The 27,022-nt window shown below is 37.5% G+C and overlaps 2 protein-coding genes across 2 annotated transcripts; both read right to left on the bottom strand.

The window, feature by feature from the left end:
* Nucleotides 1–1,218: 1,218 nt before the first annotated feature.
* LOC121376197 lies at nucleotides 1,219–18,191 on the bottom strand. The gene is made up of 2 exons (XM_041504015.1): nucleotides 18,098–18,191; nucleotides 1,219–3,179 (listed from the first exon to the last, which is right to left on the bottom strand). The coding sequence occupies exon 2, from the start codon at nucleotides 3,177–3,179 to the stop codon at nucleotides 1,728–1,730; it is 1,452 nt and encodes a 483-aa protein (XP_041359949.1). The 5' UTR covers nucleotides 18,098–18,191; the 3' UTR covers nucleotides 1,219–1,727.
* LOC121374788 lies at nucleotides 5,544–25,320 on the bottom strand. Its single transcript, XM_041501898.1, has 3 exons — nucleotides 25,121–25,320; nucleotides 22,090–22,096; nucleotides 5,544–8,649 (listed from the first exon to the last, which is right to left on the bottom strand). The coding sequence occupies exons 1-3, from the start codon at nucleotides 25,318–25,320 to the stop codon at nucleotides 7,171–7,173; spliced, it is 1,686 nt and encodes a 561-aa protein (XP_041357832.1). The 3' UTR covers nucleotides 5,544–7,170.
* Nucleotides 25,321–27,022: the final 1,702 nt, after the last annotated feature.

Below are 27,022 nucleotides of genomic sequence, written 5' to 3'. Positions count from 1 at the left end.
AGAATACAATATCATTTTAGAAAGGAAGGATATGTTTTATTTAACGACGCACTCAACACATTTCATTTACGGTTATATGGCGTCGGTTCATTTTACGACTCCATACTCAAACGGATGTTCCTATTACAATAAACAAAAACACTAGTTTGTATTAACGAGGCGGCGATGGTGATTGTTGTGTTGGTGCAAACATGGCGTAACCAGGATTTTATATGCGAGTGGTGGCGCTAACACTTGTCTTTTTTCATGTGGTATGGGGCGACAGGTAAGTACAAACGGTGGTAAAAAAAAGAGATGTGATTGCCCACACGCCGTCTTACCCCCTGGTTATGTAGAGGCGGATCCAAGTCGTACCAGGGGCCCGCCCCCCTGAACATATTCAATTGCACGTCCCCCTTTTTATTATTTATTTATTTATTTCTTTATTGGGAAATCCTTTCCCGTTAGTCCCCTCCCGCTGTGCCAGTGAGGGTAATGTAAATAATATTAACAAGTTCCAATGGGCACACACTGATAACCAAACTCATATATATGCACTGTTTGCATTGGTACATTGGTAATTAAGTACCGTAAATCTTGTCTTGTGTCGTGATCTCGCATGATGTCTCAACATAAATAATGTTTCGTGTGTGTCCGGCTGATCAGACATCTTTCTGAACGCCATAAACAGTTTGTTTAAGTCGGGTTAAAGTTAAAATTACAATTTATTTGTAATCATGTTTTAACTTATTTCTTGACCCATGTACATTGTATTTGGAACATATTTTTCTACATAATTATACTACTAGTTTAATCGCGTTAAGTTTGGTTTACGTTTCTCTAATTGTACTCTTAGATTCTTTAACGGATGTTTACAATTTGGAGGTTAACACCGTAACAATATTTTAATTTTACATCCCTTGCTTCAAGAAAGTTACCCCAGAGCAAGGGCAATGCCATTTAGAACTTTGTTTATTTAATTAAATATTCTTCAATAGAGCTTAACTGTTGATTGTTTTAATGGATGATTTTCCTATTGGGAATGATGTTTAGCTACACACCTCCAAAAGGAAGTGTTCACCAAGTGCTCGTTTTCAGTTATACATACTACCACAGGCTTGTCGTTCCAGCCACTGCACCACGACTGGTATATCAAACGCCGTGGTATGTGCTATCCTGTCTGTGGGATGGTGCATATAAAAGATCCCTTATTGCTAATCGAAAAGAGTAGCCCATAAAGTGGCGACGGCGGGTTTCCTTTCTTAATATTTATGTGGTCCTTATTCATATGTCCGACGCCATATAACCGTAAATAAAATGTGATGAGTGCGTCGTTAAATAAAACATTTCCTTCCTTCCCAGGCTTATGAATCTGACCATTCAGTTTCAAGCTCTTTTTACATTTTGTTAACATCTTCTTTTTTTAAATTCCTTAAAATTATCAGGATTATGTTTTATAAAAACTACTTTTACTAAACTCTTACACCAGTCATTTTAGCAACTCTCTAACTATACCGCACTGTTACCAACTTATCTGATACCTTGTCTGTACATTTCGAATCTTTGTTTTGCTTTAAGCACAGAAAAGCATCCTGCAATTGTTTATTTTTCACAAATTCTTGATTATAATAAAACATTTTGAATCTTAGTACCATAACAAAAGAAAAGTCTGGAATTGTATATTTTACGTAGATTCACAATTTGAGATTTACCCAATTACGCATAAATTGAATTCTATTTTCTTTTTTTTACATGAACTTAAACTCCTCATCCCGTAATGGCCGCCATGGGTAACCCAGAATCTTGCTAACTTCAGCACTGACGTCATCATATGACCTTGACTTCGTTTTCAACCACTGGTAGAATTCGGGACTCCAATCATCAGCTTTTGGCCAATCGGATTTCTTGATGAGAGCGTTCCTTCTCACCAGCACGTTTTTGAGATTTTTACCAATTGTCATCAACAAAAGGAGAGTGGCAGTTGAGATTCGTTCTCGTATGATCAGCGTGTGTATCCGCGGACACCGTCTGAGGAGAAAGACGAACGAGGAGTCGCTTCTGTCATGAAACGACCGCGATCCGTGGAGCCGAGGAAGCCTTCTTTGGTCAAACACCTCCATTGTCTTGTGGTAATACATCACTAGCTTGTTGGCGAATTCTGGAGTCAGGGTAGAATAAGGTGACGAAGATTTGATTCTAGACACGGGGGCGTACGGCTGAATTATATGGGTCTTTCTTAACGAGCCCCTGATCTCCAAAGTCACTCTAAGCTTTGGCGCCATTTCCTTTACGAGTTTCCAGGCGTCAGAAGAGACTGGTTCAGCTTCACACGTGTAAGGATCTTGAACGATGCTTAGATGAGCGAGGCCTATTCCACCGATCATAAGAAGGGACTCCTCATCCAAGTGCTGCGCACTGACGGTGAGTCTCGATAAGTTGGTAAACTGCGCCAGTTCTGGAATTGGATGAGGAATTTTCGAGCAGTTGAGAAGCTCAAAAGTCCTCAGACAATCTCTGCTGCTGCTGAGAACAGCTTCTACAAGTCCTGCCACTTCGTTCACGTCGAGAAGTAGGTCATTCAGCTTCAAGTGTTTCAGATTTTTCATATTGCCCACAACAGCCTTCAGTATATCCAGGATTTGCCCTCCAGTTCCATAGATGCTAACACCGGTGAGTTCTCTGATCTCGCAAGCAAAGGTGAACTCGAACGTATGCAGCAGAGGCATCGGGAAGTGGTCGTAGAAGACAAAGAAGCAGTTCAGGACTCTTAGGAACTCGTAGAGGTTATAGAAATCGCTCAGAGGAGTGATCACTATGCGTTTGAAGAGCGACCCCACGCGGAGGAAACACACCTGTGCCTTTCTCCCACACAGCTCCCGAGTCCAGCCTTTGTACATGCTGTAGGTTTTCTTGGTCAGAGTTCGCTCCAGCAGCGTGAACGTTTCCCACACCCTGGTCGCATAAAACGTCTGGTGCCAGCGCCTGCAGACCTGGGAAGCCTCGTGGCGGTATTTGGGGATGATCAGCGCCAGAATCTCCTCCAGCAGCATGTCAGGCAGCTCGATCCACCGCCCATACATCTCATCCAAGTCCGCGTCCTCATACTCGTACGCGCTCCCATTGGACGGCTCCGTCGACTGGCGGATAAGACGCCATTTCTTACTGGATTTGTTTGGTTTGACAATCTGATCAGATTCCATCTACAAATAATAATAATAATAATAATAATAATAATAATAACAACCACCACTACTATTCCTACTATTAGTACTTCTATTAATACTTTTAATAATTAACACAACAACAACAACAACTTCCGCTACCGCTACCACTACTATTACTACTACCACCACCACCACTACTACTACTACTACTACTACTACCACTCCTACTACTACCACTACTACTACTACTACTATTACCACTACTACTACTACTACTACTACCACTACCACTACTACTACTACTACTACTACTACTTTTACCACCACTACCACTACTACTACTACTACTACTACTACTATTACCACTACTACTACTACTACTACTACTACCACCACCACACTACTACTACTACTATTACCACTACCACTACTACTACTTTACCACCTACTACTACTACAACCACCACTACTATTACCACCACCAACCACAACTACTACTACCACCACTTACTTTTACTTCTATTATTATACTTCTATTATACTTTTAATAATTACCACTACAACAACAACTTCCGCTACCGCTACCACTACTATTACTACTACTACTACTACTACTACTACTACTACTACTACTACTACTACCACAACTACTAATACTACTACCATAACCACTACTACTACTACCACTACTTTTACCACCACTACTACTACTACCACTACTACGACTACTACAACAACAACTACTACTACTTCTGCTATTACCACCACCACCACTACTACTACTATTACAACAACTACTACTACTACCACCACCACCACTACTATTACTACTACCATCACCACCACCACCACCACTATTACCACCACTACTACTACTATCACTACTACTACAACTACAACAACTACTACTACTACTACATCTGCTACTACCACTACTACTACTACTACTACCACTACCACTACTAAATTACAATCTGCGTCCCCGTCTTACGAAGCGATCATAGCGCTAAGATCAACTTAAGTGCATATATACCGTATGCACTTAGGTGATCTTAGCACTATCGCTATCCTCCCATAGACGAGGCACTAGATAGCGATTCGTGGAATCAACCACTATTATGTCAAATACTCTTTCGACTCTGCATTGTGCATAGATACGGCCTGATCACGACACTCGTCATTAAAAAGGATCTACTAGCGGAAAGCTCGGGACAATCACTTTAAAGCAAATGTGTATGAATAAAACACCAAAAACACAGGTAAAACGTATTTGTTATAAAACAGTCTTTATTTCTATAGAAACATTTATAAAATGTTGGAAGTTGACACAATACTGAAAGTCGGACAAAAAATTACTGAGACTAGAAAAAATAGAATCATCAGCTGTACATTACTAGAAAATCAAGGTTAACACTAAACACACACATCAAAAACAAAATAGAAAAATACAGCTTAATCCCATTTATTTAATGAATGTTCATTAAGTTAAAATTATTTCCATGCTTATATCCAATAAGGTTCAAGCACGTTGTGCTGGCCACACTGGGCTATTTGGGTTAAAGCCAGTACGAACCAAACGTATGGATGCACACCATCATTATTTACTCTATGCAGTTTAATACCATTTCTATGTCGGAATATATTTTGTGAAACATTTAAGAATTAGCGTAGCGCGATAATTAATTAAGAATTGTACGATCTATATACTTAAATGTAAAATTTGTTGTAAAGCGGTTAGAGTATGAATTTTGAACTAATTAACATAAGGGAGAACGTCAAAGTATTTAGGAGATTTATCAATTACTAGGGCCTATATTAAAATTGCAGTTGTCAAAAGTTGAAGTAGTGACAAGTGAATGTGAAGACTGACTTGAAAGGGATAAAGTGGTTTCAGTATTACTGTGTGTGTGTGGATTTCAGAGGAGGTTTGTGATTGTGTGATATTATTCTCGGAAAGGACAGGTCGCGTAATTGTGCACGAAGGCGTATGTGTTTTCGCGCGTGTAAGTTGTCGATTTGGTGTTTTTGTCAAATGTGACAGAGCTGCGCTCATGTCTCTCTTTTGATTTGTTAAACATTCTCTGCTATAACTTCTAATATAAACTTTATTTTTGTTACCTGTCATATACATTATCTGTCTCAGTTCAAAACCGGAGTCGTTTAAAGCCTGAATTATGGTGGCTTAATGTAAAGTCTCCATCAAAACGTTCGTGTCTGTCATCCGACATTGTGATTGTCGTCTGTCAGTTTGTCACTGTCACTCACAGCGCAGACGATATTGGGATAAAAATAGAAACGATGGAATCCTCGGGGATTCCGTTGTTGACGTAAGTGATAAAAAGTAGTTCCGGTAATAACATTCTGTTTTTATTTGTTTACCGAAAAAGTGCAGTTTTCATGTTCATGGAAGAATGAGAGTTTTTTGGGTGTTTTTGTTTTTAGATCACGTGATAGCATTTTAACCAATCCAGACGCCTATTACAAAATAGTAACTATAAAATGGAATTATACAAAAATATGGAGAGGGCTACGTGACTGCTAGTTTAGGGAGTACTTTCTCTTCACAACTACCATGCAAAACAATCACCACAGGTTGACCACCAACATTGTTAGCTAGTAACACGTATATAGGTGCACAGCCTCGTTGTGCTGTTAAACAAGTGACACATTATCACTTGTACAGTTGTCAGTCAGTCCTAAAACTAACAGGTAATTTCAAACCAGTAGGTTTGAATTTAAATACTACAGACGTACCACTTTTTTGGCCAGGAACGTTTTTTGGCTCTTCCTATGGCGCTCGCATAGTATAGATCTCATCATATACATTGCTTTAATGGCCATACCGACTTTTAATTGCTTCCGACGACCCTGAATCACCAAAGATTTGAAAAGACATTTATGTACTTTGTATTATTTTTGTTCAATACTTTTTTTTAGACTATCTAGAAGACATTAATTAATTAATCATCACCAGCTATTGGACGTCAAACCTTAGGTTGTTTTTAACATATAGTCAAAGAGGAAACATTAGCAGCACAGGATGCACTTTCAAACATGCAGAACACATACCACGGTCTTTGATATACCAGCTATGGGTCACTGGATGCACTTTCAAACATACAGAACACATACCACGGTCTTTGATATACCAGTTATGAGTCACTGGATGCACTTTCAAACATACAGAACACATACCACGGTCTTTAATATACCAGTTATGGGTCACTGGTTGCGATGGGGAACACAATCAGAGAATGGGTCTACTCGATCCCACAACCCGCTGTGTGTTCTACCGACTGAGCTAGACCCTGTGCCCGAGCCGTCTGTCCAAAAAATAGGCTAGTGATCAATGCTAGACACACGAACTAATCTTATCAATTAGCAGAAAGAGCTCTAATATGCGCACGGACATACCACGGACATATGGTTTAATACCATATAATTTAGCAGTTAACTAATTCTAGTTGAAGCCGGTATTTGGGTAAACGTTCTCGGGAAAACACTTGTCATGACAAGAAAAGAAAAAATAGGTTTGATTAACGTGTTTATGGTGTCTTCGGTGTGCTTATTTAGACACTTGGTCTAGATAGTTAGAGAAAAAACTACGTCACATAGGCTACTCCTATCGAACAGAACCAAAACAGAACATCACATACCACGGCTTTCGATATATCACTTGCGGGTACTGATTTAGATGAGGAAACAAAACGACGGGTCCACCAACGTTTCTTGGACATAAGCACGAAAATATACAATAAAATCAAAGCCTAATGTCTAACATAAGCGCATACCGCGTCCATGCACGCTTTGTTTGCAATACATTCGCGAACAGATTAATATGTAAACCGTATAAATCAGGTAAAACCAGGAACAACATATTACAGAACAGCATTTTGGCATAACCTGGTCAGCATATGAGAAAATAAAAGCAAGAAAGACAAGCAGAGTTCAACAGTTTGGTATAATGAGTCCAGATCAAAAATCGCCCACAATTCCGAATACAACCAGGGTAATTGGTCGTAAAATTTCAGTTAACATCATGCCACCAATAATTCTGTTTGAATTCCCTATCTTTCAAAGGTTTCCACTCATATCCAAAAATGTTTGAAACCTCCCTGTTGGTCAGTTCGAAAGACGTGCTCGACTTCTTCAGCCACTGGTAAAACTGATCGGACCATTCAGGCGACTTCGGCCAATCGCATTTCTTCAGCAACGCATTCTCCCTAAGCATCAAACTCTTCAGAGATTTACCTCCCTTTGCCAAAAGCAAGACTGTTGCTGTTGAAATTCTCTCCCTTATCGCAAGGGTATGCAACTTGGAACATCTTCGAACGAAGTCCAGAAAACACACATCATTTCTGTCATGAAATGACCTCGAGCCATGAATTCTAGGTAAGCTTTTCTGAAGCACAGCTTCCAGGGTGTCTTGATAGTTGGTAACTATGGAATCTGCAACAGCGGGAGACATCTTGGAATATGGCGAGGAGACGATGATGGTATCGACGGGAGCTCGTGGCTGAATGAGGAGGTCGTGTTTCGCAGGACCTCGAAGCTCCAGCGTGACTTTCAACAGTGGCGCCACCTCCTTAAGATGACCCCAACATTCCCTGGACACGGGCTGCGCTACAGCCGTGTACCTGTCCTGCACGATGACCAGTCTCGACAAACCGTTCAGTCCAAGCTCCAGGACGATGTCATCATTCAGATGCTGTGTGGTTATAGTCAGTTGCGAGAGACTCGAAAATCGACACAGCTCAAAGACCGGAAAAGGAATTTTCGTACAGTTAAGGATTTCCATAGATTCCAGAGTATATTCCAGATTATTGGCAACAGCGTCAAACAGACCCGATACCTCTTCCGTATCCAGAAGCAGCTGCCTCAGTTTGAGATGCTTCAAGTTTTGAAGATTGCGGAGCAGCGTCTTAAGAATTTCCAGTATCTTACCTCCAGTACCATGAATAATCACCCCGGAGAGACCCCTGAACTCACAGGCAAACGTGAAGTCGAACGTGTGGAGCAAGGGCAACGGGAATTCGTCGTAGTGCAGAATGAACTGGATAAGTATCCGGATAAACTCATACACGTCAAAAAAGTTATCGATTGCGGTGATGGTCATGTTCTTGATCAGGTATCCGACTCGTCCCAGACACAGCTGTGCTTTCCTGGCGCTCAGTTCCTTTTGGTTGACGTCGCCCGTTTTGAAGACCTGTCTGGTCAGCGTGCCGCTATACAAGGTGAAGGTCTCCCAGACTTTTGGCGCATAGAATGCCGCGTTCCATCTCGAGCAGACCTGCGAGGCGTGGTGCCGGTCTTTGTAGGACAGCCTCGTGAAGATGTTCTCTAGGATGACGTCAGGCAGATCCGTCCACTTGTCGTCTTCGCCCTCGTCCCTGCTGTCGTGACCTGCAGCCCTGGCGTCATCAGAAGCAGATGACTCGCCAGGATTGTCAGCAGTCTGGTGGAGCTTGTGGATCGCTAGCATAAACTCAAACAGTTCTTCGTACATCTGTAAAGAAAACGAACAAGAATGAATGATGAAAATATGATAAAGTGTTTTTCTTAATTTGCTGTAAAATTTAAAACGGTATTAACCTACCAGTTCATCCGCTAAATACCCAACTAGCCATCATTCGAGTAAGAAAGTCAGTCTATAAAGTCAGTCAGTCAGCCAGTCAGTCAGGATGTCAGTCAGGATATCAGCCAATCAGTCAGGGAGTCAGCCAGTCAGTCAAATAAGCCAGCCAACTGTCTAGGTAACACAGTATCAATAGTTTTAAGTAGATATTTACTAGTATATACAAACACATTGTCTTCCTGTCACATTTAGTAAATGTTATTAAAAGGTTACAAATGAAACACATTGCATGCAATAGCAAGTTCTTATTTTGATAACTTTGTAAACCACACTAAAACGGACTATTGGAGTACCAATTGTCCCTGAAAATATACAAATTTGATTTGATATCGACATTTTAGTTTGTAATTGATCTATAGCCATAAATAAGAAAAAATAATGGTTAGTTTGAAAATAATGGTTAACTTTCCAACGTAGGAAGCCTATCATTTTTAGTTTTACATAAAATTAATAATTGTGAGTTACTAGAAACACCAGGTTAGATTTGCCAAAAAGTTGTAAGTAATGTGTAGGCTAAGTTAACGGTAAAAAAAACCCCTGTAATTGCCAAAATTATTTCACATTGCTTAATACCTAACCTATGGGTCTGCGGATTTACATGCTATTATCCTGTTCAATTATTTAGACCCAAAGGTTTTTGCAAATGTTACGTTTATGTCCTATTCGATATTTGTTTTCTTTGCATTTACATGAAAACAAACCCAAACCCCGACAGGTTTTATATACAAATCATCATATAAAATGCACGAAATTGACTTAATTCCACTTTTTAAAAATCTCTGTGTCTTTTGAATGCACGTTATTTCGCCTATAAATAACTACGGTCATTTGCATATCAAAACATTGGGATCTGAGGCTACGTGAAGGCCATTATAACTTGTTTCACTCAATCAAGGTTATTATTGTTTTGCAGTGTGTAACAGCATTGTCTAATCTTTCCGTTAAACATAGATGTAAACAAACAGAACATGTAACCCTTTCTTGTAGGTGCATTATATTTAATATATTTAGCTAATGTATTATGTATTTTTATTTTATTATATCAATTATATATTAGCATACCATACCTAACCTAACACAACTGAGGTGTAGCACAGTAATAAACACAAATCACCTCACACACCGCAGGAATGTGCTTTCCAAATTTATAAATAAATTTAATGCAGGGCCGGACCCAGAAGACCGGGGGGGGGGATAAAATGTCAAAGGCCACCAACATCAAATAATAATACAAATGTTATTTAATTTGCCTCTAAATTGGGATATATATATATATATATATATATATATATATATATATATATATATATATATATATATATATAGTATTTAGGGTGGTGCTAGGGGCTGGGGTTTGGGGGTGGGGTGTTACATTTGTAATGCGAAAAACCAAAGGGCTATTGTTCAACCACTTTTTCATCCCGCAGACACAGCCCTGAATGTTCAAAATACGATAGCATTGCTTGGTCAATAACATCATTATTTCGATCTATGACTGCACGTGCTATTGTAGCAATGTGTAAACCACGTAAAATACAAGTTAGGTAGGGTATATAAATTCATTGAAAATGTATTAGTCGACATTCTTGTTATTGTTATTTGAGGAAAAATATGGGTAAATCGAAAAACACTTCAGTTGATGTAAAATCGTGTATTAAGAACGTTTTCGATTATTTTGAAGATGAATATCAGCGCGGTAGACCTAGGTATGCTTCTTATCGAATTGTCGATCGAGTTTCCGCTGCACTTAAAGTTTCGGTTTCAACAGTAAAAAGAACTGTGAAAAATCTAAGCTCTACGAATCCAAGCACAGAAATCACTGTTGAAAAACGCGACCGAAAACTCATCGATTTATTTGATAAAGATGTTATTAGACGACGAGTATACAGATTTTATAGAGAGGGCGAATTACCTACATTACATAAGATTAACGTGGCTTTAAGGGAGGAATGTGGATCAACATATCCATATCAACTTTACGAAGAACACTCCATGACCTCGATTTTAAATACCAACATATGTCTACAACCGGAAAAGTGATTTTTGAGGACGCCAATATATCAGACAGGAGACTGTCCTATCTCCATGAAATATCCAGTTTACGAGAACAGGGGTATTTAATAGTGTATCAAGATGAGACCTGGGTGAATGTCAGCCACACAACATCCCACCACTGGACAGATATCCACCCGGGCACAAGTACCGCCAATCACCTGCCGAAATCAGACGCTGCTGATCGAGTTCCTAAACTCTGTTCGGTGACTGGGAAGGGAAAAAGACTTATTATTTGTCATGCTGGCTGTGATAAATATGGATTGATAGATGGCTGTGAATTGATCTTTGAGGCTAAAAAAACAGACGGAGACTATCATGGTGAGATGAATCATGACAATTTCATCAAATGGTTTGAAGAACAACTTATGCCTTCTCTACCAGAACCTTCTGTTATCGTCATGGATAACGCAAGCTAACACAACAAATTAACTGAGATTACACGATGTCCTGCACTAAACGCTAAAAAGGAAGAAATTCAGTCGTGGCTACGAAACAAAAATATACCTTTTGAGAGTAACATGACAAAGCCAGTTCTTTATGAACTTGTGAAAAGTAACAAATGTGCAAAGCAATTTGTTACTGATGATATTGCTGAACACCATGGGCACTTGTGTCTAAGACTGCCGCCAAGACATTCTGAACTCAATCCGATAGAACTGATCTGGAGTCAAGTCAAAGGGCACATAGCTCGTCATAATGATGGTAAAATGACCACGGTGCGGAGAGAACTTGCACATGCATTGAACTCTGTCACACCTACACACTTCTCTGACGCAGTTAAACATGTAATAAAGATCGAAGAAGATTTTAGAAAACAAAATAGTTTTATAAGAAATAAAATACCCCCTGTGATAGTCCCCCTTAACGAAGATAGTGATGAAGAAATGAGTTCGTCGACTGATTAAGTTATTTCTCCATACCCATCAGGAGTATTACTTTAATGTATGCATGAACTCTTTAACACCAAAAACAATTTATTTCCATATCATTCACTATCAAACAACCTAACAACCTATAAACTAATCGACTAGAAATGCATATAGACTACACATACATACGAGAGAAATGTTTATTTAACGACACACTCAACACATTTGATATACGTTTATGTGGCGTCAGACAAAACGGTTAAGGAGCATTATGACAGTGAGAAAGAAACTCGCTACCGCCACATGGGCCACTGTTTCCGATAAGCAATTTTGATAAGCAATAAGGGACGTTTTATATGCACCATCCCATAGACAGGATAGCACATACCACAGCCTTTATACATCAGTTGTGGTGCACAGGCTGGGACTAGACACAACCTAATGGGTCCACCATGTGGGATCGATTAGTCGAACTACCATGAGCGAACGCTTTACCTCTGAGCTACGTCCCGCTCCATATACAAAAGAAGCCTTAAGTGGGGTTGGGGTTGTGCAGAGGGTCACACCTCCACCAATCGCATGCATACCATATTCTTCTCTCTCTCTCCCTATAACCATATAACCATAGATTAAAATATGTTGAGTGCGTCGTTACATAAATGACGTCTCTCTCTCTCTCTCTCTCTCTCTCTCTCTCTCTCTCTCTCTCTCTCTCTCTCTCTCTCTCTCTCTCTCTCCCTTCAGCGCGCGCGCTTATGTATTCCACAATATAATTATAATATTTGATACATATTTTTTTTTCAAACTGAGGTTTTGTCACTTGAACTCCCCACCTGAATCCGCGCCTGCTTTATGTTTACAGATATTTTCTTAAATATAGGTCATACTACGATTTGTGCGGATAGGACGATAGAACCGAACATTAGTTTGAAACGCACTATAGAATGATGCTTTTGATATGCAAATGACCGTAGTTATTTATAGGCGAAATAACGTGCATTCAAAAGACACAGAGATTTTTAAAAAGTGGAATTAAGTCAACTTCGTGCATTTTATATGATGATTTGTATATAAAACCTGTCGGGGTTTGGGTTTGTTTTCATGTAAATGCAAAGAAAACGAATAGGACATAAACGTAACATTTGCAAAAAACTTTGGGTCTAAATAATTGAACAGGATAATAGTATTATATGTTCGTATCATCTCGAAAATATCTAACAATGACACTATAGCCTCGGTGACTTACACGGTGGTTAAATCTAACAACTATCCATTAACTGCTGTCACGAACAGACGTCACAGATAGATGAAGTGTGTGCCTAGAACAGTGAGCTTAAATCTTAGTTGGATACTAGCACGGACATAAACTGAGAGAAAAACAGAAGCGATAAACACAAACAAACTGTGTATGGCACTAGACGGAAGTGTTACGAAAATCAGTTTGTGGAGAATCCTGATATTATGTGGAATTTGTCTCTGCCGTAGACCAGTATGTTTGGTATTCCAAGTGAATGTAATTTTTACAATCCATATTTTACAAAATGCATTTTGTTTATTGCTAGACAGAAATGAACCGTGTATGCGTTTAATTAATACACACTTTGAAGCATACCCCCTAAAAAACCAACCCACCAAAAAACAAACAAAAACAACAAAAACCCAACAACCCACCCCCCCCTCCCCACAACAACAACAAACAACCAAACATACAAGAAACAAAACATACAACAAAACAACCACCATCAAACAAAAACAACCAGATATAGAATTTTGAACTATACTTCTAGTATAAATTAATCATTACAAACAAGCAAGTAAACAAACAAATAAGTTGTCTACTGGTTTAGAACCGTTGGTGCCTGTGGATGGATTGTGTGTGAGTGTGTGTGTGTGTGTGGGGGGGGGGGGGGTACCTGGTAATTAAAAAGACAGAAAACGTTAAATACACTAAAGCGTTTACAATTTAAAAGCTCCTAAGGGCAGAATACATCCAACGGGTGCTTGATTTGAAAAAACCCAATCACTGGTTAGAACGTTTGTAAGCGTATTACAATATTAGTAATCTATATTGGAACTGTAGTCATTAACAAGTGTTTTATTAATACATTAGTTCTAACTGGAGAGCCTAAAACGCGGGATGATGGGATGAGGTTAATATAACATTAGACAAAGAACACATGGATTGGCATTCTACAGTGGAAAATATTCATTCAATTTTTGTTAGTTGATATGTTAAATAATTTGGCGCTGCGATAATTAGTGTTTTTTTAAACAACGCATACTAAACTTTTTAATACATATATAACACGTTTATGTGTTGAAATAATGTTTTTAAAACAGAGGCAGATCCAGAAGAGCCCAAGAGGGAGTGCCCCCCCCCTCCCCACTAGCACCTATACTGTAGACTACAGTGCTCCGTCAAGTTCTCTGTGATGTCCAGGGTTCATTGGCGGATCCAGATTCCCGCCCCTTTGAAATGCCCCAGTTTAATGACGTCATCGTCCAGAATATACAACACTAAATTGATCTAAAAACGCGTCTCTGAGAACCTTTATTTAAAAAATGTCAGGGATAGATAGATAGATAGCTAGATAGATAGACAACTAGTTTAACGTGCTCATATACCACTAGGGTTTCGAACACGCCCATCCAGAGTCCGACCTCCGATAGGATCGGTGGCCTGACAGGGATGGGGGGGGGGGGGGGGGGGGGATAGAGTTGAAAATGGCCAGAATTTTGAAAATAGCAATTAGTAAAAAAGTTATTAGAATTTTAAGAAAAAATAAAATAAAAAATAAAAAGAATTGACTAGCCGAATATTTATATAATTTGGAGCATTTTAGAAGGACAGTCCAAAAATAAATATGAGAAAGAAGAAAGGATCGGACTATTTAATAATATTAAAAAAAGAAAGTAATTTCGACATAAATTTTAAACGAAGGTCTAACAGTTTAAAATCCGATCTATATGTCCACGTGAGTGGCCTCGTTAAGGTCGTTTGGGTGCACAGCTTATAGGGACGAGATGGGTTGCATCTCGTCAAGAAAACCCCCAGATTGACAGTCATTGGGGGGGCGCAATTATTTTTCTGGATCCGCCTCTGAGAAGTTATAACATTTATTAGTCAAAACGTACGAGGTAATTCATACCTATATCCAGGTATTATATCTTGTTGGTTATCAACCGCCAATCAACGACAGCTTGGAGATCGCTATAATCGTCTTCTGTCTTGAAAACAATTAAAACCCGATGGAATAAAACTAGATTATTACATGAGTGTGCACTGTACGGCATTTATAAAACAGTCAGACGAGGATCCAAGGGGGTTCTGCGGATACACACTCTCCTCAAACTCTGGAAACCCACCGACCCTCACCCCTACCCCCACACATCGAAAAATGCAATGATGGACAGAGTTGTTTGATTTAAATCATTGATTTAAATCACTGCAAAAAAATCAAAACAATCATGCATTTCGATTTTTAAATTTTTTATTACGTTTCATTTGATTTTTATGATTATTGCATTTATTTTTATTGATTATTTTGTAAACATGTGATTTATCAATTAACTTGCAGTACAAAAAATGAAGTGTTATTTAAAATCAATTGTTACTTACGCTAGATAATTATTTTTACATGTATTTATAATTGAATTGCAATTAGATTTCAACACCATGTAGTCTAACAAGTCATACTGATCAGTGACAATTCCCCCAAATCTATGATTGGGATGATCCTGGGAGATCAACACAATAGAAGGTGTCAAGTGAAGCCACTCTGCTTCAATGTGATAAATTGGACGAATTTGGGGATGCTCTAGAGTCCGATCTAACAGATGTGACTTGAAGTCACTGACTTCACGTGTCAAATCACCTTATATAGCCATCCTGGCTAAACACCAAGTACTTAAACATTAACTCAATAATCCCCAAAATGCATTTTCGAGGCATTTCCTTTCAGAATGCAGTGAAGCTTCCAAATCGTGTATTTAATAGGGAGCAAGTATTCATTTCAGAAGCTCCAAATTAAAGTTAAAAAAAAAAAAAAAATCAAATAAATCTGATTAAAATTCTTTTTTAAATCCGATTTAAAAAAAAAAAATCCGATTAAAAAAAATTAAAAAATTTAAATCATGATTTTTTTCAACCCTGATGATGGAGCATGGGAAATATTGGTAGTGTTGGTGAGGGGCTAAGATTTTGTCTCATTTTAATAAATAAAATAACTGCAGCCAAGCATGATAAAAAATGGTCCATTATAGGTTTTAAAAATAAATTTAGTATTTATTATATCAAAATAAAACAAAAATATAAATAGAAAATCTAAGAATGGTTATCAAATAGTGTTACAGGGACAAAAATAATGGATTGCAGAGCGTGATACTCTTTATAAGGGGTTGGGGATCGATCAATGGTTACGTAACGCTCTAGGAGGCAGGTGATATCACGAGAGTCTGAGAGGAAAGGGGTATTTATCAAGAGTTGAATAATAACGGACACTGCCTGCCGCTAACCAAACATAATGTGTAAGAAAACGATTCCACGGAAACGGATATTTGGAATTGCTACTTGTCACGTGTATTATCCATCGGCTATCCATTTAGTAAGACATGTGTATTTAGAATTTTCAGTATTAAGAACATTTTCATTATTTTATTTGTTTATTTTTTATTTATTTATTTATTTATTTTGAGGGGCTGGGTAGACAGGCTGAGTTCTGCCAGACTTTTGAGGTTTTAAACGAGAATGCCCGAATCGTGGTAAAATCGTTTATTCGAAGTCACATTACTTCCAACAGCTACATAAGGTTGTAAACTAATCGCTACGCATATTGACCGACAACGACTAATGAATATTAAAGTACAAAATAGTATGAAAGCGCAGCTAGCTCGGTCTGTATGTATGTTGGTCTTAGAAGAAATAAAAATCCGTTTGAGACGGGGATGTGGACGTTTAACACATTAGTTCATTCATCATCGGCTATTGAATGTCATAAATGTGAAATTGTCACACGCAGAATTCAAAGAAAACCTACTACATTTGTCCATCAACAGCTAGGGATCTTTTACAGACAACACATATCATGGCATTTTATATACCAGTCGTGGGACACTGGTGAAAACGTGAGGGGGGGGGGGGGGGGGACAATAAGAGAATGTGTTCACCATGGGGGTTCGATCCTACGACCCAAGAACTCAGGCGAGCGCTCTACCGATTTAGCTAGATTCCGCCCCCAAAACCAAGAACTCAGGCGAGCGCTCTACCGATTTAGCTAGATTCCGCCCCCAAAACCAAGAACTCAGGCGAGCGCTCTACCGATTTAGCTAGATTCCGCCCCCAAAACCAAGAACTCGGACGAGCGCTCTACCGATTTAGCTAGATTCCTCCCCCAAAACCAAGAACTCAGGCGAGCGCTCTACCGATATAGCTAGATCCCGCCCCCAAAACCAAGAACACACGGCTATATAATGCTGAAATAAAATATTATAAGCAACAAGATGCTAGTTGTGATGTTACACCAAAAAATTGTTTTTATATAGAACTTTCACATTTCACCATTCGTTCTTAACTCGGCTAAAACTGCAGACTTATACTGCGCAAATAGTTGCGCAACACACTTGAAGCTAGTGCGCGTGCCAGCTGGAAAGAATAAACAAAAGGCGCATGGTTTGGGTTTCACATCTGTAGACTTTTCTAAGATCGTTACAGACGTATACAGAAATAGACACTACGCCATGTTGGTTTTCCATGTCTACGAATCGTTTAAAAGAGTTTTCCTACAACGAACGAGCTGATTCCTAGTTGCTTCGCACTTACACTAAAATAGCAGTGGCGTAGGAAGGTGCCAAAAAGGGGGGGGGGGGGGCACACTCTTATATTTACACACTTTTACACTATTATAAAGCAAATATAAAGCAAAATATCTGAAAATTATAAATAAATAAATAAATAAATAAATATTGTATTTTTCAATAATATCAGCTCAAATTTGCAAGATTTTATATTGAAATATATGCCTCAGATGATAAGTGAAATTAATGTAATAATATAATTTGAATAAACTATATTGAGCACATTCGTGCATATATGCACGCACGCGCATGCACAATACATTCAAGTATGCGTGTCTTTTAGTGCTTCAAAAATGTCTATGAACTTTAAAATTAGAAGTGTAATTATACCTATAGAGACTACATTATTTTAAAAGACCTTATTTACTAAAAAAGAACAAATCTTATAGGCCAAACTGATAATAGTGGCAATATAACTTTGCAGCAGGATTTGCGTGTTATATAATTATATAGATATATTTATGACTTGAATCTCGGTAACACCATCACTAGGCTACATTGAGACACAAAGTCTGTGAGTCTTTACAACGAGTTCCCCTCACCTTTTCACAGTACTTTAGTACATCATTGGTTCCATGTTTTCCCCCAGTAAGGAAGAAATCTCCAACCTCGTTATCTCTCCTTTACCTTCTTTCCAAAATTCTATCGGATTACAAGTTCCACGAAGACGCAGTTTGTTTTCTAACCGAGGTCAAGGTCGAATTTGTTGGCAGAAGCGCACAGTCTGTATTGGAACCATACTGAGCTATTCTCGGTAAGTGATATTGCAGGAATGATCGCAGACTCGACAATGGATTTGGAAGTGCTCACCTGGAGTTCGTTGAAAAAATCGTCCCATGATTGAACAGGCCCAGTATAATAATAATAATAATAATAATAATAATAATAATAATAATAACTTTATTTAATGAGGGTGACAGGTTTAGCACAAGCTAATCTTCTACTAGGCCCTCAGCAATACATTGAAACATTGGAAAAGAAAAATACATGTATACTAAGTACTACACTATTATAATAAATGCATACATACATACATATTGACTAGAAAAATCGTATATTAAACAGACATCTGTTAATTGCGTAATATTGACACTAAAATCTCAAAACATAATTATTATATAGAATTAAAACTAATACGCCAAATAAACGTCCATGAGTCTTTAGGATATTGTTTTAGGCTGCATTTAAAGTTCGCAACTGACTTCTGGTGTCTAATATGAAGGGGTATTGTATTCCATATCTGAACACCTGAGTAACTGAAGGATTTTTTTAAATATAGTTCAGTGTGAGGCCTTGGTAGCTGAAGTTTGTATAACCCCATACTCTTCACTGTTATAACCAGTGCTGTATAGCCCATCTTATATATTATCATACGTGTCCAGGAAATTGTGCTGGAGACTGTGCTCTGAACTGTCACGAGCAAAGGTTTTAGGGGGTGGAGTCATATTCTACCCCCAACACCTTCTTGAACACTACATGGGCTTTGTAGGCTACACACACACACACACACACACACACACACACACACACACACACATATATATGTATATATATATATATATATATATATATATATATATATATATATATATATATATATATATATATATATATATATATATATATATATATATATATATGTATATGTATATGTATATATATATATATATATATATATATATATATATATATATATATATATATATATATATATATATATATATATATATCGGGTTCTTTCCCGTCCCATCCAATGCCACACGACTGATATATCAAAGACCGTGGTATTTGTTGTCCTGTCTAAACAAAGATTCCTTAAATTAGTGCTAATGTGAAAATATAGCAGATTTCGAATCCCCCTGGTCAAGGCGAATTTTCGTTTCGAAAATATATTTCCCGAATTCCCCTGGAAACTTCGCAGTCACAGAGTCGCTTAATTTTTTGCACACGTTATCCTGTCTGTGGGATAGTGCATATAAAATATCCCTGGCTACTAATGGAAACAATAGCGGGTTTCCTCTCTAAGACTGTCACGGGGATTCTATAATACCCGTAACTGAATAAAACACGGTTATCAAAATATCTCTCCTAACTGTATATCTATTAGATCTCTCTGTAACGGGCGGTTAAACCCTAGTATGGCTCGTCTAGGTATGATCAGAGATACGATCTTATATAAAGTATATATTATTATAGCACGTTTAGTTCACTAGAAAACACAACAAAAACACAATACACTTTGGAATCTGTATTAACCTACGCTGACAAATGTACTGCCGCAGTAGTTAATTAATAACAATAATAATAACAACCCAGAACTGATCACTTAATTAGTTAATCTCTAGGTGTCTAGTTTACACAATATGCTAATCACTTCACCGTGACACAACACCCACACGTGTGATAATTGAGAAACGCTAACACACACACGTGTGATAATGGAGAGTCGCTTCCAGGGGAACTTAATTAATAAAGGAATTACAACACTATTCCTAACTGGTTAATTTTTAATTAACCCTAACTACTCATTCAGTAACCTTGTAACACAGAATTAATACTGGTACCTATCACAATAAAGACAATAACCTACAGTTTACCTAGGTCTTCTAGGATGACTGGCTAAGCTTTATATTACCAAATACTCGTATAATGTTAGAACAAAAAGTCTACGATTTACTTCGTCAGATGACCGAAGACACTGTCTAAAGAATATTGGTATAATACAGTATTAAAATATTTAAAGTCACATCAATCACATCAAGGTTATACAACAGAGCAGAAATAATATATTTACCAAAGTCCAAACGGACAACGTTCCCGGGAAGCCTTCCTTTTTGGTTCTCCTCGATATCTCTCAACCATAGCTATTTATTATAAATCAGAATATCGCCTGGGGGTACAAGGCGGTCCTCCCCCTATCATCTGATATTCCACCTCTTCCAGAGTCGGTATATTTTCTTAGATCGCCAGACTGGATGTCGCCAATCACGGTTGTAAAAACCGTACTCGCGGAGGTATTACGTAACTACTGGCCACATGGCTCCGCATCTGGGCTGGGTGTGTAGTAGAATGCCCGATCGCGCGAAGGCATTACGTAACAAATTGCCCATCTGGGCTAAGTGCATTTGGAACTGCACACGGCCTTCTAACACAATTAATATCGCCACAGGCGAAAACAAAAATTAAGAGCATGTACCGTCACAAAGACTATATGTCAAATTACCAAATGCTTGACATCGCATAGGCAGTGATTAATAAATTAATGTGCACTAGTGATGTCGTTAAACAAAACAATTTTTTTCTGCATGGACGTACGTAGAACGTATTAAGAAAAGTATTGGGGTCATTCTACAGTTTGCGTCACTTTTCAAAATACAAATTTAAGATAAAATAATTAAAAGATATAAATTTTTGTTAACTTTTGGAAACTAGATGAACAAAGAAACATAAAATGATATCTGGCCATACAGGGGCCATGTTCCCGAAGCTATCGTTGTACATGACGACATCGTTAAGGCGTCGTGGAAGAAAAGTTGATGTGCCAGAAAGTGTCGTTCCGGGTGTCAGTTACTAGCAATATCGTTATTTTAACAACATTTCCTACCCTGTTGTTAGAGTGTCGTAAAGTAAAATATTTATCGTAGATGAGCATGAAAAACACGGAATATTGTTTTAATCGTACGATTCGGTGTCAACATTCGACATCCTGCACAACATCTTCATAAATCAAGGCTAATATTCGTTCCTCGTATTCAGCCTTGATACATGTAGTCAAGATTATTGATATCCACTACTAGCGACCTCTATTGGAAGAAAATTTGTAACACCGATTATGTCCCTTACACGATGACATCGCTCTACCAATCACAGCATCGGTAACATGTGACAATCTTGAAAGCAATATCAAAAATTAACCGCCGAAACTTTTTTTTTAACATATCGTGACGAACACGACACGTTTCCACGGACGCTGACGCTGCCATCTTTGTTTACAATAACAAGGGAATCTATAAGTAGCGTTGCGATTCGTTGCAATCAGATCTCATCGCATCCAATGAAATTTAAGCATTTTGTGGCACGATTTCTTGACGACATCAAGGCTGAATACGAGGAACGAATATTAGCCTTGATTTATGAAGATGCCTGCACAATGACAACTGCGATGGTTGTAATGCTTTGGAATGACCCTTATAGAAGAAGACAGACGGTGCCAAGAGTTTTTAGGGATAGAAATAATCGTCTTGATTACATGGATGACATAGAATTACAAGACAGATACAAAATGGATAGGAGAGGAATACTGTATCTATGCAATACATTGCAAATGGATCTCGAGAGACAGACACGCAGAAGTGGTGCGTTACCGGTGTCGATACAAATTGTAGCAGCCCTACGTTATTATGCTACAGGACATTTTCAGGCAGTAACGTGTGAGGTAAATGGTATTAGCCGGTACTCCGTTTCTAGGTGCACACACGCAGTTTCAAAGTCTATTGTCACCAAATTGCAGAACGTACATGTAAAATTCCCTTACACGGATGCTGAAATGAGAAACACAAAAGAAGATTTCTTTAAATTGGCAAATTTCCCCAACGTTCTCGGGGCCTTAGATGGAACTCTCATCCCAGTGCAAGGTCCTCCACGTGACGAACACATTTGTTTCAGCCACAAAGGAAACCATGCTATCAACGTTCAGTGCATAGTGTCAGCTAATGGTGTTTTCTTGGACATCGTGGCAAAATAGCCTGGTGCAACACATGATGCATTGATATGGAGAAATAGTGGAATTGCGGTATTGTTTGAGAATGGTCAAGAGTAGTAAATATACATACATGTAATTGGTTTAATCTGGGATATTATAAAGAGAAGAGAGAGGATAAGAAAGAGGAGAAAGAGGTAGAAGACGAGATAAGGTTATACGTGAGGTGTATGTTTATTTTTCTTGTTTTCCGCTATCTCCAAACAAGCCATAGACAAGAACAAACTTAAGCTAACATCATATATTTCATTTAATCGTTATCATTAAATAAATTAGCCCATGGAGCCCATTGTTTATTAAACATTTCGTATTTGCAATTTTTATATAAAATACATCTTTCTATTTCAAACTTTTGCTTCAACAGATTTTGATTTCTAAATATTTTTTTTGTATCTTAGTTCCATAAACATAATATTTTATGTTAATAATTAACCAGTTAAGGAAGTTAGATTTTTCGTTATTAATAATACCAAAGATAACATTATCTTCATTGAAATTAATTATAATACCAGTCAATATCCAGTTTTGAACTGCAACCCATAAGTTGTGAACTTTATTGCATTCGAAAAATAGATGTGGTATGGTTTCTGGGTGGTTGTTACAAAAGGTACACATGTTTGACTCAACATAGTGAATAATATATAAGAAAGTGTTCGTAGCTAAGATTCGGTGAACTAGTCTATATTGAAACCATATTAATGTTGAATCCTGAGTGCTCTGAAAAGGAAGTAAATAATATTCTGCCCATTCACTTGATGAAAAGATAAAACCTTGATTGGTGTATCTAGCTTGCGATTTTGGAGTTACGGAGTTAGAGTTTAATAAGTTGTACATATCCTTACATCCTCTTTGTCTTTTTAATAAAAAATTAAGTTTAAATGGAAGAATTGGGTTATTCACCATTTTAAATCTGTTATCTTTCAAATCATCTAAACTATATATGTACGTTTTTACTGCATTTGTTAACGAAGCATAGCTAATGAAATTGGTGGATATATTGTATTTTTTTTATGAACTGATCATATTTTAAAATATCACCTTTTGAACCTTATAAGGTCTTTATAAAAACAATTCCTTTTTCGAAATAATTTTTATATAGAAATGGCTTACGATCAATGAGTATTCTATCATTCAGCCAAATATTAATACATAAAATATCATCTACGGTTTGAGGATTAAGTTCTTTCTCTGTTTTTAGCCAGCTAAGTAGGGTATCTCTCCAAAATCTATTTGCAATAAAAAAAAAAATCTTGTTAAATATCCGTATTTTAATATCTTCTTTGTTGTTATACCAGTAACCGAATTAAATAGGTTTACCCATTGTGAATTACTTATAAATAATCTTCGTAGCCATGAGCATTTTAAGACAGTCATAAAATTGTTTAAGTTTATCATTTTAAGACCTCCAGCTTTATAGTCTTGAGTTATTAAATCACGTTTTAATTTTTCAGGCTTATTCGGCCATATAAATTTAAAAAATAACGTATTTGAGTTTTTTAAGATCGTTTCTCCAGGACTAGGTAATGATATTAAAAGAAGTGTTATTTTAGGTATTGTTAAAGTTTAAAAAACAACTATTTTTCCTAAAACTGTTAGTTTTCTAATAGACCACAGTTTCATGGAGTTTTGCATTTCTTTTATTTTAGATTCATAATTAACTTCAGTAATATTTTCCAAATCTACTAAAACATTAATACCAAGTAAATTGAATTGTGTTGCGCCCCAGTCCAATTTCCATCTTGTATGGTGGTAAACATCTTTAGAAAACCTTTTGCTCCCAATCCATATAGCTTTTGATTTTGAATAATTTATTTTTAGGCCTGAAATCTGTTCATAATAGTCTAATTCCATTAGTGTACTGCGAAGGGACTCGGTAGATCCATCTAGAATAAAACATGAGTCGTCAGCATATTGCGCTATTAAATATTCTTCACCATCTATATTTATGCCTTTAATAGTTGGGTTATTTCTAATAATAATTGCAAGGATTTCAGCACATATAATAAAAATGTATGGCGATAGTGGGTCGCCTTGCCTGCATCCCCGTTGTAAAATGATAGGTTGAGATAGAAATCCATTTTGTATTACTCTTGACATAGAATTATTATAAAATGTTTTGATCCAATCTTTTATTGATGATTTAAAATTGAAAATGTCAAGTGCTTTGTCTATAAATGACCATGATAATGAATCAAATGCTTTTTCGAAGTCTATAAGAAGTAGTAATCCAGGAATATTATTCAGTTCGGTACATTGCATAATATCATGTATTAGTCTTATATTTTCTCCAATATATCTTCCTTTTACAAAACCAGTTTGGTCATTATCTATTATTTTGTCCAAAGTTAGCTTTATTCTGTTCGCGATGCACCCTGAAGCCATTTTATAAATGCAATTTAGTAGAGTTATAGGTCTCCAGTTTTTAAGAAATTCCTTTGGTTTATTTACTTTCGGAATACATGTAATTTTTGTACATTTGACATTTCTTTAATAGAATAGCTATAGTTGATGGCCCTGGTTATAAAATGTCCTAAATCAATCCAAAACATTTTGAAAAATTCAGCTGAGAAACCATCTGAGCATGGACTTTTATAATTTTCATGGTTTTAAGATATGACAGAGAATGGTCAAGTTGACGGTGGTATGTTATTAGGGGATTCAGGATACCCTATTAAACCATGGCTAATGACTCCGTTCTTGCAGCCGGCATCACGACAAGAAAGCGCATACAACAGAGCTCATAAAACCACTAGAAGCTCCTGTGAGAGGGCATTTGGTGTGTGGAAATCAAGATGGCGCTGCCTACATAAGTCGTGAAGATGCATGATATTTATTCCAGAGCGATGTGTCCTTGTCATCGTTGCAACTGCTGTTCTTGAGATCATTTGCAAAGATATGTTGATCCCAGATTCCCCAAATGACTTCATTGATGACGCAAGTGACGTACAAGGTGAGGTGGTAGATCACGAAGTCAACGATGCTAGAGACGATCAATTGCGAAGACATGAAATAGCTACCCGGAGTCAACTGTTATTGGCGCACTTCAACAACTAATGTGGCTTTGTCTGAACATTCCATTAGTTATCATAAATACAAGTAGCATGGACACTGTGATAACGAATCAAGATTACAATAGACATAATAAAGCTGTTTCAGAATCACTTCCATCTCCTCCTTGTTTTACAGAGATAAACCCAGCTTTCTATTGCGGCCAGTTTTTGTTTTTCTACAGCTAAGTGACATTTTTCAACTTCTGGACGTTCCTTTTCCACCGCAAGTCTTTGTTGGTCAGTCTTTAGCCTTTCTCTTTTGATGGTGACGAGTCCGACAGCAGGATCATCAGGCATACGGGCTGTTTTCCTAGGTGATGACGCAAGAGATTTATGCTCAATCGGTTTCCTGTAATATAAAAATGCAATTGTGATAAATCATATGAAATAGGGGCGGGACCGTAGCCAAGTGGTAAAGCGCTCGCTCGATGCGTGGTCGGTTTGAGATCGATCTCCGTCGGTGGGCCCATTGGGCTATTTCTCGTCCCAGCCAGTACACCACGACTGGTATATGTGGTATGCACTACCCTGTATGTGGGATGGTGCATATAAAAGATCCATTGCTGCTAAACGAAAAGAGTAGCCCATAAAGTGGTGACAGCGGGTTTCCTCTCTCAATACCTGTGTTGTCCTTAACCATATATCTGACGCCATATAACTTTAAATAAAATGTGTTGAGTGCGTCGTTAAATAAAACATTTCTTTCTTTCTTTATATATGACTTTTATCATGTTTAACCTAGCCACTAAAAGCGGCCTAGAAGTACGATAAAAACTGGATATAATATAATAGGTCATATAAAATTTAATTTCTGAGATCTATTTCGCACCTCTGTACCAAACGACACATGGATTTCCCATGTTACGACATGCTTCCAACGACAGTATAATGATACTGTAACTGCACGTTCGACTAACTGTCGCTCAACGTATCATTGTGGTGTCGTTATTGTACTTTTGCGACGTCGCTAGGGCATAACGACCGACAGCTACGGGAACATGGCCCCAGAACTGTAATCGGCCTGAACAAGCTCATTATGTCATTAGTTTATAGTGATCAAGAGCACATCACGGATGTGTTATTTGGGTGTCCGTAATAACATATGGAAAAACTTTAGAATTAAAAACTATCCAAGGGTGTAATTATACATTTCCACACGGACATTCTGTATATGACTTAAATTATACACTGTGGCAGTTTTAATTATTTAAAACTATAGAGTCCTTCAAAATAAATTTCATCACAGTCATAAAGGTAGAAGGTATGCTTTCCTAAATAAACAATTTAAAGTTCAAAACTAAAGTTTCTTGAGAAATGACAGCTAAAATATTCTTGCGTAACACCAATGGCAAAAAAGTAACAACAATGACAATGTGTAACACCAGTGACATTCAAGACTGTATCCTTGAAACACTATTATTCTTGAGACTACCACTACTTGTTAGCAAAAGTAGGTAATTCCTATTTCCTTAAAGCCGCACACCCTAGTTCCATCCAGCGAAAATAAATTATAATTTGGTTAACCTACAAACCTGTAACACACTTAGATCACGTTTTTATCAAATGGAGTGAAAAAGCAGGTTTTATATCGATAACTACCATGGGAATCCCCATGTCCCAATTGCTTGAAATAATTTTGAAAGTTTGTATTCTGATGT

Source organism: Gigantopelta aegis, chromosome 6, assembly GCF_016097555.1.
Source record: "Gigantopelta aegis isolate Gae_Host chromosome 6, Gae_host_genome, whole genome shotgun sequence".
Taxonomy (NCBI): domain Eukaryota; kingdom Metazoa; phylum Mollusca; class Gastropoda; order Neomphalida; family Peltospiridae; genus Gigantopelta; species Gigantopelta aegis.
This window is presented reverse-complemented; position numbering and strand designations above follow the sequence as displayed.

Bases quoted from the DNA above. Each gene is read 5' to 3' on its own strand.
- LOC121374788 (XM_041501898.1), bottom strand. From the start codon at position 25,320: ATGTCTTCGCAATTGATCGTCTCTAGCATCGTTGACTTCGTGATCTAC.
- LOC121376197 (XM_041504015.1), bottom strand. From the start codon at position 3,179: ATGGAATCTGATCAGATTGTCAAACCAAACAAATCCAGTAAGAAATGG.